At 44.4% G+C, this 14,872-nt stretch overlaps 1 protein-coding gene across 1 annotated transcript in view; it reads left to right on the top strand.

Annotated features, from left to right (window-relative positions):
• Nucleotides 1-1,603: 1,603 nt before the first annotated feature.
• Nucleotides 1,604-14,872, top strand: part of cbl (Cbl proto-oncogene, E3 ubiquitin protein ligase) — a 52,747-nt gene continuing 39,478 nt past the window's right edge. The window contains exon 1 of the mRNA XM_055879467.1: nt 1,604-2,478. Within this exon, the coding sequence (XP_055735442.1) occupies nt 2,335-2,478 (144 nt within the window). The 5' untranslated portion in view covers nt 1,604-2,334. The remainder of the gene's footprint in view (nt 2,479-14,872) is intronic.

Consider the following 14,872-nt stretch of genomic DNA (forward strand, 5'->3'; position numbering starts at 1 on the left):
AAGCCGGAGATATTAGTCGTCTATAACGGCAGCTTATCAGAAGGCAAATCCAGGTCCCTTCACGCGCTCTCCAGAAAACAGGAAACTGGTGACACGTCATACAAAGAGCTTTTGTTCGACCCCAGATCAAGTTACACACTCCATTTCTTCTCTCACTGCCTGTCACCATCTAGTGGAAGACGTATGAAGTGCATGTATACTGATATATATCAAGGACATTTATAGGCAGGCCCTAGAACAGAGCATCGATTTCAGATTTTCCACTTCCTGTCAGGAAGTTTGCTGCAAAATGAGTTCTGTTTTACTCACAGATATAATTCAAACGGTTTTAGAAACTAGAGAGTGTTTTCTATCCAATAGTAATAATAATATGCATATTGTACGAGCAAGAATTGAGTACGAGGCCGTTTGAAATGGGCACCTTTTATCCGGCTACTCAACACTGCCCCTGCAGCCCAAACAGGTTAACTGCTCATGTCAATTCAAAACTCTGAGAAGTAGCTGAGAGACCTTTACATGACTATCAGAACGTCACACCAGGGTAAGCCTACACAATACACAGCCCTTATTTTAAGTGTTTCTAAAATCCCCTATGGGAAAAATTTATGGTATCATTACCCTGTTTGACCACTAGGTTTTATGGGTATTACGACACCACTGTGGGGCTCTATAGGCAAAATATGTGCATTGACTGAAACATAACACAGATAGGCCTATGCTATAGTTTAAGACCATCTGCTCTACAATTCGCTCACTGTACATAATTCGAAACAACACTGTAGGCTACCTTTAAACAACACTGTACATAACTCAAGAAGATCTAAATGCATATTCCCAGGGTCACAACTTTCACAACTTTTTTTCAGACACATTCTGAAAATGCACCACCCAGTGTTATCATTGGAGTGTCATACAAAACAGGGGAACTCTGTGCTTTACGACCATGCGGACGCCTCCAAGCGTCGGGTTGGCTGTTTGGAGTGTTTCTTCGACAGGATTCAATAATAATAATGCCCCCCCCCCCCCCCCCCCCCCACACTTCGAAAACGAAAATTGCGTCCCTGCACATTCCCACATAGGAATGAAAACTGATATGAAACTGATTTTAGTTCAAATGTTTCACTGGTAAAACTTGAAGAATTTTTATTCACGATTGACAGTGAGAAATGTTTAGGTCTGGGGAAAGGTTTCCAGGGGAGCAGAACGGGCAGTTACCTTCGGAACCAAAGCCTCTGCCGTTATATAACATCTGAATTATCATCTGAGAGAGTTGAAACGACAACGGTACAGACATAGCTTTACGCGTTTTAGTGCCAATTGCACACTTATCATGAAGTAGTACCCATCTAGGTAGGCTACAACATTAAGTATAATGTAATGATTCAAGCCACAGGAGCGGGCACAGGTCAATGTCACCTCAGTTATTGTTAGGAATTTACAACAAAAACTTGTGTCTGAATTTACACAGCCAAATGTTTTTGGTAGAAAGGAATTTCCGACCATAATTGATGATGTTCTTGAACATGCAGTCTACTGTTACAACAGACGCGCGTGCCTGTATTTTTACCTCGAGATCGCGCATGAAGAGGGCGTAGTTAGAGGAGGTGTTGGGGGCAACATTTGTGCAAGACGGAGGGCAGGGAGAGGTTCTGCAAACGGAAGGGGATGAACAGGAAGAGCACGGGCCGTGCACACAGAGGGGGGGAAACTGCAGGCTGTGTGGATTTTTCTAAATGTATTTATGCACCTCGTCTCTCTTCCGCCTATGTTAATGATTTGTGTTAGCTATGTAAATGTCCCTTTAGTTTATTGGCGCCACCGTCAGCTCTCCCTTCTACCTCAACAGTAAGCGTATTATCAAGCTATCTTGACTGTATCCAGCCTGCCACTGAACTTCCCGTCACTGAGAAGAACGCAGACGGAGAGATCGAGCAGCTGAATAGGAAACATAGGGGTTGTCAATGAGAATACAGTTCAATCTACACGGAGACCAGACGGATAGACAAATCATTATCATTGTCTTTTAGTCGACTAGACGGGTCTGGACTGGCTTGCTTACCAACCTGCGTTGTATTCCTTGCTGAGCACCCAGCTGCAGTTTGCCCCACTGTCGTCGAGGCTCGAGACAACCACTGGTGGGGGGTTTAATGGGATCCTTGTTTCAATAGAACTCCCTTCTCCCACCCCCCGACGGACCTTCGCTCGAATCCGACTCGGGCGCTGTCTTCCCCGGGGGGTGCCGGTTTTTGCTCAGTCTGACTGGGGAAGGAGGGCGCCCCCCCCCCCCCCCCCCAGCATTGACTGTCGCTCTGGCCGACCCTAGTGGAGCCTAATATGGCAGGAAATCTGAAGAAAGGCGGAGGATTGATCGGGATGATGAAGGACGCGTTTCAGCCTCATCACCACCTCCATTCCCATCACCAACCTGGGGCCGTGGACAAAAAGACGGTGGAGAAATGCTGGAAACTAATGGACAAGGTGGGTGACTAGCAGTCGGAGAACTATCTATCTAGCTACAGTACCCAGCTGATGATCAGTGGCCCAGGAAATTAGCTTAGCTAACTTTAGCTAATTTGCTGGCTAGCTTCCTAGCTAACGAGTCAGTTTCTAGCTAGCTAGATAACATTAGTTAGCTAGGGGTACACTGACCAGCTAGGCTACACCGAATAGTAGAGAAGGTGGTAGCTAGCTAACGTTAATGATCTATAATATATTCTATTCATCTGCAGAATATGTAGCTAGGTGAAGTTAGCTAGAACTGGCTATATGGTTGTAACTAGTTAGCTTAATGCTGGTGCCTGGATTGCTAGCTACGTTAGCCAGCTACCTAGCCAATTAACATTAGTTAGCAACATTGACCAATATAATCTCGTGTACATGGGGATGGTGACTCAATACTCATCCCAGATTAGGGTCATGAAAATAGTAGCTAGTTAGCTGAGCAAAATTAGGCTTGGGTTTTGATCATACCCACCGAGCTATATTTGACTGTTTAGAACAAGATCCTTTCCATTGACAAAGTTGTTCAATAAGGTTGTTAAATGTCAGATTTAGCTAGCTAAATGTGATTTTAATCTGTAATTTGTATGATCAGATATTAAACACACTTAGCCGTGGCATCTGAAATCCAGAGTAATGTGCAGTAATGAAATTAATACATGTGAGCATAATAAAGAATTAGCTACATTTACAGCATCACTTCTTGGTAAATGTAGCTGGCTGACCCCTAGTTTCCTGTGTGATTCACACTGAATTATCACAGTGATTCAGAGGACAAGACAGCCTTTTATGTTCGTTTCTCTAGGAGTATTCTACACATGTTATTCTTTTCTCTTATCCGTAAGAACCCAAGCCCCTGAAGATTGTCATAATGGAACTTTGTTGGGGCCAATTTGCATTTCTTTCCACCAGACAAGCACATCTGCATTGACTCTTTATGATGAAGAGGTCACTTCACACAAACAGAAAAACAGAAGTGACACTGCAATGTCAGTTCTCCTTTTCTGTTTCAGAAAGTAGCCTGGGCTTCCCAATCAGTGGCACAATGACTAGTCTGAGGCAGAGTTGAGGAAGAGGTGTGTGTGTGTGTTTCCCGCAAGACCTTTGAAATAGAAGAGTTTGTCCACGATGGAGGTTTTGTTGAGAGGAAAACCACTGTGGAACCTGCGATACGTGTTCTTTTGCCTGCTGATTTTAGCAGACTGTTACCCTGTATCAACAGGTCTCCGTCAAGTAGTGTGAGTGCTTCAAGGCAGGATACAACTTTACAAATGACCCCTGTGGAGACTTTGTTTGTTACTGCGGAAACTGGTACCCTATCAAGGGTTCTTCATAGAATTTGTACAGTATGAATGTCCCTCCCCTCTTTCAAAACGGGTTAACAATCATTACACTGACCTTTCTGCATCAGGTTTAACCAATAATAAAAGCTTGTGTTCAGACGGTTATGCTCCATGCACAAGTTAGCCTATCTGCTCATTCAAATATCATGAGGACAACCCAAACAACAGTGCATGCTTGTCATAGATCGGCCTAAGAACGTCAAAGTTCAGTAAAAGTGTTTGAATGGAATATAAGTGTCCTATAGGGTTATTATAGGCTTATTACTCTTCCCATGTTGATTGGGTGTCTCTCTCTCTCTCAATTAAATGTCAATTTAAGGGGCATTATTGGCATGGGAAACAGTCAATATTTTAGTGGTTTTATCATAGCAGGAACCTGCAGTCATGGGTTACGTCCCAAATGGAATCCTATTCCGTATGTGGTGCTGATCAAAAGCAGTGGGCTATATAGAGAATAGGGTGCCATTTGGGATGTAACCCATTACTGCAGCTTTCTGCTATGATAAAACCACTAAAATATTGACTGTTTCCAATGTTTCCCACAGCTGAGAGGCAATCTTCTCTTTGTTTTTGGTTCGGTCCAGGCCACCACGACTGGATGTGTGTGCGTGTGTGCACGTTTAGCCAAGGGCTTATCTGCTCTCTGACAGGACTCATATTCTTGGGTTGGAAGCGCATTAGGGTTTACTGTGACCCCCTCTGTCTGACGTCAGCAGTGCTGCTGCTCAACACATGGCATGCGTCTCTCTGTATCCATGCGTCTCTCTGTATGCAGCCTTTTAAGCATTCTAGTACAGTTAAATAGTTAACACACACACATGGACGCAACGGTCTAAGGCACTGCATCTCAGTGCAAGAGGCGTCACTACAGTCCCTGGTTCGAATCCAGGCCGTATCACATCCAGCCGTGATTGGGTGTCCCATAGGGCGTCGCACAATTGGCCCAGCGGCGTCCGGGGTAGGCCGTTAATGTAAATATGAATTTGTTCTTAACTGACTTGCCTAGTTAACTTCTCTAGGATAGGGGGCAGCATTTTCACGTTTGGATGGAAAGCGTGCCCAGAGTAAACTGCCTCCTATTCAGTCCCAATTGCTAATATATGCATAGTATTACTAGTATTGGATAGAAAACACTCAGAAGTTTATAAAACTGTTTGAATCATGCCTGTGACTATAACAGAACTTATTTGGCTGGCAAAACCCCGAGGACAAACCATTCAGATTTTCTTTTTGAGGTCACTCTCTTTTCAATGGGCTTTCATTGGTAATTCATTTTTCTAAGGGACCTTCTTGTAGTTCCTATCGCTTCCACTGGATGTCAACAGTCTTTAGAAATTGGTTGAGGTTTTTCCTTTGAGAAATGAAGAAATAGCCATGTTCAGAATGAGGCTCCAGTTAAGTGTACTGTTTGTCAGAGGCACGTGACCAGAAAGCATGCTACACATTGTTTTCCTCCGGTATTGAACACAGATCATCCCGTCTTCAATTTTATCGATTATTTACGTAAAAAAATACCTAAAGTTGTATTACAAAAGTAGTTTGAAATGTTTGGACAAAGCTTACAGGTAACTTTTGAGATATTTTGTAGTCACGTTGTGCAAGTTGGAACCGGTGTTTTTCTGGATCAAACGCGCCAAATAAATGGATATTTTGGATATATTTCGACAGAATTAATCGAACAAAAGGACCATTTGTGATATTTATGGGACATATTGGAGTGCCAACAGAAGAAGCTCGTCAAAGGTAAGGCATGAATTATATCTTTATTTCTGCGTTTTGTGTCGCACCGGGAGGGTTGAAATTTGATTGTTAGCTGGGGTGCTATCCTCAGATAATAGCATTGTTTGCTTTCACCGTAAAGCATTTTTTGAAATCTGACACGTTGGTTGGATTCACAACAAGTGTAGCTTTAATTTGGTATATTGAATGTGTGATTTCATGAAAGTTACATTTTTATAGTCATTTATAGTCATTTATAGTCATTACAGCCAGCAGCATACCACCCTGCATACCACTGCTGGCTTGCTTCTGAAGCTAAGCATGGTTGGTCCTGGTCAGTCCCTGGATGGGAGACCAGATGCTGCTGGAAGTGGTGTTGGAGGGCCAGTAGGAGGCACTCTTTCCTCTGGTTTAAAAAATATCCCAATGCCCCAGGGCAGTGATTGGGGACACTGCCCTGTGTAGGGTGCTGTCTTTCAGATGGGACGTTAAACGGGTGTCCTGACTCTCTGAGGTCATTAAAGAGCCCATGGCACTTATCGTAAGAGTAGTGGTGTTAACCCCGGTGTCCTGGCTAAATTCCCAATCTGGCCCTCAAACCATCATGGTCACCTAATAATCCCCAGTTTACAATTGACTCATTCATCCCCCTCCTCTCCCCTGTAACTATTCCCCAGGTCGTTGCTGCAAATGAGAACGTGTTCTCAGTCAACTTGCCTGGTAAAATAACGGTAAAAAATAAATAAATAATAATTATTATTATTTGAATTTGGCGCTCTGCATTTTCACTGGATGTTGGCCAGGTGTGACGCTACCGTCCCACATATCCCAGAGAGGTTAAATAAAGGTTACACACACACACTGACCAAAAATACATTTTTGGGGCATTTTATGTATGTCCCCATTATCAGTAAAACAATCATATTCTTCCTTCACTTACTTGCTGTGCTGTTTCGTTGTTCATTTGTTCAGTCGTTTCATTCTCAACCAGGATTTCATCATACATGTCAAGCAGTGAAGTTTCAGCTCTCTGTCCGTGGCTTCTCTTCCTCGGTGTACACTGTCACTGTGTCCGTTTCCATCTTGAACAGCTGTGTATGTAACATTTCACACAAACCCTGTTTCTTGTCTGCCTCGCGGTAGCGGTCTTTGTACATAGCATCGAGCATGGTGGCGACACGGTAAAGAGAGAATGCCACCGAATCGCTTTGTTGAGCAGGCGTTTCAATGCCATGACCGAGGGTATCAAAGTCTGTTGCAGGCACAGTTGATACGCTTATTTCTCGAGTCAGTTGTTCGACTGGAGCTAGCTAGTGTGTTCATGTTTCAAACATGTTCTCAAATGCCATTGAAATGCCAGTAGCGGTATGACATCTGGTCATACATTTGGCAGGAGATTAGCAAGTGCAGCTCAGTTTCCACCTCATTTTGTGGGCTGTGTGCACATAGCCTGTCTTCTCTTGAGAGCCAGGTCTGCTTATTGCGGCCTTTCTCTTTTTTCTTTTTATTTTTTTTCTTAATTTTTTTATCCCATTTTCTCCCCAATTTTCGTGGTATCCAATCGCTAGTAATTACTACCTTGTCTCATCGCTACAACTCCCGTACGGGCTCGGGAGAGACGAAGGTCGAAAGCCATGCGTCCTCCGAAGCACAACCCAACCAGCCGTACTGCTTCTTAACACAGCGCGCCTCCAACCCGGAAGCCAGCCGCACCAATGTGTCGGAGGAAACACCGTGTACCTGGCCCCCTTGGTTGGCGCGCACTGCGCCCGGCCTGCCACAGGAGTCGCTGGAGCGCGATGAGACAAGGATATCCCTACCGGCCAAACCCTCCCTACCCCGGACAACGCTATGCCAATTGTGCGTCGCCCCACGGACCTCCCGGTCGCGGCCGGCTGCGACAGAGCCTGGGCGCGAACCCAGAGACTCTGGTGGCGCAGTTAGCACTGCGATGCAGTGCCCTAGACCACTGCGCCACCCGGGAGGCCCCATTGCGGCCTTTCTCAATAGCAAGGCTATGCTCACTCAGTCTGTACATAGTCAAAGCTTTCCTTAAGTTTGGGTCAGTCACAGTGGTCAGGTATTCTGCCACTGTGTATTCTCTGTTTAGGGCCAAATAGCATTCTAGTTCGCTCTGTTTTTTGTTAGTTGACACATTGGAAAGAATTATCTTTTTGTTTTCTCATGATTTGGTTGGGTCTAACTGTGTTGCTGTCTTGGGGCTCTGTGGGGTCTGATTTGTGTTTGTGAAGAGAGGAATAGCTTGCTTAGGGGACTCTTCTCCAGGTTCATCTGTCTGTAGGTGATGGCTTTGTTATGGAAGGTTTGGGAATTGCTTCCTTTTAGGTGGTTGAATTTAACTGCTCTTTTCTAGATTCTGGTAACTATCGTGTATCAGCCTAATTTTACTTTGCCTGCATTATTTGGTGTTTTACGTTGTACACTGAGGATATTTTTGCAGAATTCTGCATGCAGTCTCAATTTGGTGTTTGTCCCATTTTGTGAATTCTTGGTTGGTGAGCGGACCCCAGACCTCACAACCATAAACGGCAATGGGTTCTATAACTGAATCAAGTATTTTTTTAGACAGATCCTAATTGGTATGTCAAATGTTATGTTCCTTTTGATGGCATAGAAGGCCCTTCTTGCCTTGTATCCCAGCTCATTCACAGCTTTGTGGACGTTACCTCTGGCGTTGATGTTTAGGACAAGCTATGTATAGTTTTTTGTGTGCTCTAGGGCAATGGTGTCTAGATGGAATTTGTATTTGTGGTCCTGGCGACTGGATCTTTTTTAGAACACCATTATTTTTGTCTTACTGAGATTTACTGTCAGGGCCCAGGTCTGGCAGAATCTGTGCAGAAGATCTAGGTGCTTCTGTAGGCCCTCCTTGGTTGGTGACAGTAGCACCAGATCATCAGCAAACAGTAAACATTTGACTGCAGATTCTAGTAGGGTGAGGCTGGGTGCTGCAGACTGTTCTAGTGCCCTCGCCAATTCCTTGATATGTTGAAGAGGGTGGGGCTTAAGGTGCATCCCTGTCTCACCCCATGGCCCTGTGGAAAGAAATGTTTGCCAATTTTAACCTCACACTTGTTTGTGTACATGGATTTCATAACGTATGTTTTTTCCCCAACACCCCTTTCCATCAATTTGTATAGCAGACCCTCATGCCAAATTGAGTGTCAGGCTTTTTTGAAATCAACAAAGCACGAGAAGACTTTTCCTTTGTTTTGGTTTGTTTGTTTGTCAATTAGGGTGTGCAGGGTGAAATTCATGGTCTGTCGTACGGTAATTTGGTAAAAAGCCAATTTGAATTGTACCTGCAAACACCAGTCTCAACGTTAACAGTGAAGAGGTGACTCCGGGATGCTGGCCTTCTAGGCAGAGTTGCAAAGAAAAGCCATATCTCAGACTGGCCAATAAAAAGAGAAGATTAAGATGGGCAAAAGAACACCGACACTGGACAGAGGAACTCCCACTCCTTTTTCTATTCTGGTTAGAGACAGTTTACGCTGTTCTGTGAAGGGAGTAGTACACAGCGTTGTACGAGATCTTCAGTTTCATGGCAATTTCTTGCATGGAATAGCCTTCATTTCTCAGAACAAGAATAGACTGAGTTTCAGAAGAAAGTTCTTTGTTTCTGGCCATTTTGAGCCTGTAATCGAACCCACGAATGCGGATGCTCCAGATACTCAACTAGTCTAAAGAAGGACAGTTTTATTGCTTCTTTAATCAGGACAACAGTTTTCAGCTGTGCTAACATAATTGCAAAAGGGTTTTCTCATGATCAATTAGCCTTTTAAAAATGATGAACTTCGATTAACTAACACAACGTGCATCACAGAAGTGATGGTTGCTGATAATGGGCCTCTGTACACTTATGGAGATATTCCACTAAACATCTGCCATTTTCAGCTACAATAGTCATTTACAAGATTAACGATTTCTACAGTGTTTCTGATCAATTTGATGTTATTTTAATGGACAAAAAATTTGCTTTTCTTTCAAAAACAAGGACATTTCTAAGTGACCCCAAACTTTTTAACTGTATGTGTGTGTGTGAATTAAAGGGGGTTTCCACCCAAGTAGTCTGCATATTAGATGCAGTAGTTGGTGCACTTCTCCAATCTCTGATAGTTTTAGGTGTCTTTTGCCAGAGGTTACCTCAGCATATGTAGGCTGATGAGCTGAATGATACATGGTGTGGACTGCATCATGTGGTGTACTTCTCTGAAGGACTGTGTTCTGCCTGACCCTAGAGTAGTGGTCAGAGCTGTGTTGTGATGGGCCGGGTCCAGTAGAGCTGTGTTGTGATGGGTCTAGTCTGGTAAATCTGTGCTGTGTTGGGCCATGTCTGGCTCTTCTCTCCTAGGGACGGTGGGGGTACTGTTGTTTCAGAAAGGGGGGGGGGGGGGCACACTGCTGCTGTGGTGAAGGGTATGGGTCCCTGCCAAGTGTTGCATCCTTTAGGTCCTTAGCAAAGGTTCTGACACTGTCCTGATCAAGATGTACATTATCGTGTAAGTGTTCAGATGTCAGAGTGGGATGGTGAGCCATTCTGACATTGAGCAGTAAGGCACAGTCCACGGTGATCTGTTGATTTATTTTGTTGATCAACTTTCCTGGGACGTCTTTTCTTGGTAAGACCCAACTATATTGTTTTTTGTGAACATAGCCTGTTCTGCCACTCTTCTCACTGCCCCAGATACTTTTTCACCTTTGCCAGTGTGGAGGATGATGTTGTCAGGGGTGTCAATCCTGGTCTGACTGAGTAGCTGCATTGCGCTCTCTGTTGTAGGACACCAAAACGTATACTTCTGGTGTCTAGGGAATACTATTTCCTGGACTAAGAACTTCCCATTTGAATCGATAAGGATTGCAGTTGTGGGTGATTGTCTGGGTGGAGGCTGGTATTCTGACCTGAGCTATGAGCAGACTGGGAGGCTGGTATTCTGACCTGAGCTGGAGCAGACTGGGAGGCTGGTATTCTGACCTGAGCTGGAGCAGACTGGGGGGCTGGTGGGTTGACCTGGGCTGGAGCAGACTGGGAAGCTGGTTGGCTGACCTGGGCTGGAGCAGACTGGGAAGCTGGTTGGCTGACCTGGGCTGGAGCAGACTGGGAAGCTGGTTGGCTGACCTGGGCTGGAGCAGACTGGGAAGCTGGTTGGCTGACCTGGGCTGGAGCAGACTGGGAAGCTGGTGTAATGTCATCGGGCTATGTGGTGGAGCCCATGCTGCTTGTGCTGGTCTCAGGTTCTGCCTGTTTTGTACCAAGCTGGTGGACAAGTTTCTGAGATGAGTTCCGCTTCTACTTTTAGGGTAGCAAACACATTCTCAAAAGCCTGGAGACTTGAATCATTGCCTTGTATCAATACAGTTCCATTATTGTATAAGTTGACTGTTTGATATGTGTTGCTCTGGTCAGCTTACAAAAAGCTGATCTGGGGCCTCCTGAGGGGCGCGGTGGTCTAGGGCACTGAATCACAGTGCAACCTGTGCCACTAGAGATCCTGGTTCGAGTCCAGGCTCTGTCGCAGCCGGCCGCGACCGGGAGACCCATGGGGCGGCGCACAATTGGCCCAGCGTCGTCCAGGTTAGAGGAGGGTTTGGCCAGCAGGGATGTCTTTGTCCCATTGCACTCCTGCAAATCCTGTGGTGGGCCGGTCGCGTCCACGCTGCCACGGTAGCTAGGTGTATGGTGTTTCTTCCGACACATTGGTGTGGCTGGCTTCCAGGTTAAGAGGGCATTGTGTCAAGAAGCAGTGCTGCTTGGTTGGGTCGTATTACATGACAGTTTGCTCCTGTATTTCTTTATAAAGTCAGCAAAAAAAGAAACGTCCTCTCACTTTCAACTGCGTTTATTTTCAGCAAACTTAACGTGTAAATATTTGTATGAACATAAGATTCAATAACTGAGACAAGTTTCACAGACATGTGACTAACAGAAATTGAATAATGTGTCCCTGAGCAAAGGGGGTGTCAAAATCAAAAGGAACAGTCAGTATCTGGTGTGGCCACGAGCTGCATTAAGTACTGCAGTGCATCTCCTCCTCATGGACTGCACCAGATTTGCCAGTTCTTGTTGTGAAATGTTACCCCACTCTTCCACCAAGGCACCTGCCAGTTCCCAGACATTTCTGGGGGGAATGGCCCTAGCCCTCACCCTCGGATCCAACAGGTCCCAGACTTGCTCAATGGGATTGCGAACCGGGCTCTTCGCTGGCCATGGCAGAACACTGACATTCCGGTCTTGCATAAAATCATGCACAGAACGAGCAGTATGGCCGGTGGCATTGTCATGTCAGGAGGAGCCTGCAGGAAGGGTACCACATGGGGGAGGAGAATGTCTTCCCTTTTAACGCAAAGCATTGAGATTGCCCGCAATGACAACAAGCTCAGTCCGATGATGCTGTGACTAACCGCCCCAGACCATGACGGACCCTCCACCTCCAAATCGATCCCTCTCCAGTGTAACGCTCATTCCTTCGCCGATAAATGCGAATCCGACCATCACCCCTGGTGAGACAAAACCGCGACTCATCAGAGTAGATCACTTTTTGCCAGTCCTGTCTGATCAAGCAACGGTGGGTTTGTGCCCATAGGCGACGTTGTTGCCGGTGATGTCTGGGGAGGGCCTGCCTTACAACAGGCCACATTTTTTGGTGTTGCTACATACAGCTGGAAATAACTTTTGGATATCAGTGCAGGGGTAACTCACCAGGAATACGAATTTCCTGAATTGGATCCTTTGTTCGTAACCCCAAGGGCAATTGAACTTATTCCAGAGGCTGCTCCAAAACACCGCCGGTGGAGAAGCGGTATTCAGAGTGGATTTCTAGTCCGACTCAGGAGACGTGCACACCATCCACCGCTTCCGAGTATATTACTCGCTAATGTTCAGTCTCTGGATAATAAAGTAGACGAGCTCAGGGTGAGGGTCTCTTTCCATAGAGACATCAGGGATTGTAACATACTCTGTTTCATTTAAACATGGCTCTCTCGGGATATACTATCCCCGTCCAATCAGCCATTTTGGGTTCTCAGTACATCGCACAGACAGGAATAAATACATCTCTGGGAAGAAAAAAGGCGGGAGTGTATGTTTCATGATTAACCACTCATGGTGTGATTGTGATGACATACAAAAACTCAAGTCCTTTTTTTCACCTGACCTAGAATACCTCACATTCAAATGCTGACCGTATTACCTCCCAAGATAATTATCTTTGGTTATAGTCACAGCTGTGTATATTCCCTGTCAAGCCGATACCACGACGGCCCTCAACGAACTACACTGGACTTTAGGCAAACTAGAAACCACATTCTGAGGCCGCATTTATTGTAGCTGGGGTTTTAACAAAGCAAATTTGATAAACGCTATCGAAGTTCTACCAACACATTGGCTTTAGTACTCGCGCTGGTAAAACGTTGGACCACTGCTACTCAATTTTTCAAAATGCCTACAAGGCCCTCCCCCACCCTCTCTTCGGCAAATCTGATCACGACTCCATTTTGCTCCTCCTTTCCTATAGGCAGAAACTCAAACAGGAAGTACCCGTGCTAAGATTTATTCAATGCTCTTCTGACCAATCAAAATCCATGCTTCAAGATTGTTTTGATCACGTGGACTGGGATATGTTCCGGATAGCCTCTAAGAATAACATTGACGAATACACTGATACGGTGACTGAGTTCGTCAGTAAGTGTATATGAGATGTTGTACCCACTGTGACCTATTAAAACCTACCCTAACCAGAAACCGTGGACAGATGGCAGCATTCGATGCAAAACTGAAAGTGCGAACCACCACATTTAACCATAGCAAGGTGACTGGGAATATGGCGAGCTCTGAACCAACTAATATTAATTTGGGGACAGGTCAAAAAGCATTAAACATTTAAGGCAATTTAGCTAGCTAGCTTGCTGTTGCTAGCTAATTTGGCCGCGGATATTCAGGTATAATGCGTGTGCGAGCAAGGAGGCCTAGAAACCTGACTCAGTTACACCAGCTCTGTGAGGAGGAATGGGCCAAAATTCACCCAACTTATTGTGGGAAGCTTGTGGAAGGCTACCTGAAACTTTTGACCCAAGTGAAACAATTTAAAGGCAATGCTACCAAATACTAATTGAGTGTATGTAAACTTCTGACCCACTGGGAATGTGATGAAAGAAATAAAAGCTGAAATAAGTAATTCTCTCTACTATTATTCTGACATTTCACATTATTAAAATAAAGTGGTGATCCTAACTGACCTAAAACAGGGAATTTTTACTAGGATTAAATGTCAGGAATTGTGAAAAACTGAGTTTAAATGTCTTTGGCTAAGGTGTATGTAAACTTCCGACTTCAACTGTATATACTGTATTATATTCTACTGTATTTTAGTCAATGCCACTCCGACAATGCTCAATCTAATATTTCATATATTTCTTAATATCATTATTTTACTTTTAAATTTGTGTGTTTTGCTGTGAATCATTTTTAGATACTACTGCACTGTTGGAGCTTGGAACACAAGCATTTCGCTACACCCGCGATAACATCTGCTAAATATGTTTGTGACCAATAAAATTTGATTTGCTTTTGACTGTCTGCAAGTTGAACATGAATGTAGCCAGTAAGTCTAAGGTAGACACAGATTCTCTGTTTTTTGATCTAGCCTTTATACTATATACAAAGAAGAAGCTGACGAAAAAGTAGATGACAGTGTAATTGGGCATACTTTCCCGACAATAATAAATCATCTTCCTTGTTTCATTCTGATAACGTTACTCATTCATCGCAGAATGCCATGACATGCGTGTTTGTGTTTATTGATTGTGTTTATGGTTGTGTCTCAGCTGCATACCATGCTTCGCTATATTATTTTTCACCAGATGTGTTAGTAGCTTGAGGGGAGTGACAATGGGAAGTGCAAACCCACACACAGCCAAGATGCCAGCCTCCGACAAATACTTGTAAAAAAACAAGAAAAATACTTGTAAAAAAACAAAAAGTACTGTCAGCCCCTTGCATCAACATCTGCTGTACAGTTCATTCAGGAAGTATTCAGACACCTTCACTTTTTCCACATTTTGTTATGTGAAAGCCTTATTCTAAAAATGTATTAACCTGTTTGGGATAGGGGGCAGCATTTTCACATTCGGATGAAAAGCGTGCCCAGAGTAAACTTCCTGCTACTCTGGCCCAGAAGCTAATATATGAATATTATTCGTAGTATTGGATAGAAAACACTCTGAAGTTTCTGAAACTGTTTGAATGATGTCTGTGAGTATAACAGAACTCATATGGCAGGTGAAAACCTGAG

This window comes from Salvelinus fontinalis, chromosome 24 (genome assembly GCF_029448725.1).
Source record: "Salvelinus fontinalis isolate EN_2023a chromosome 24, ASM2944872v1, whole genome shotgun sequence".
Classification (NCBI taxonomy): Eukaryota; Metazoa; Chordata; class Actinopteri; order Salmoniformes; family Salmonidae; genus Salvelinus; species Salvelinus fontinalis.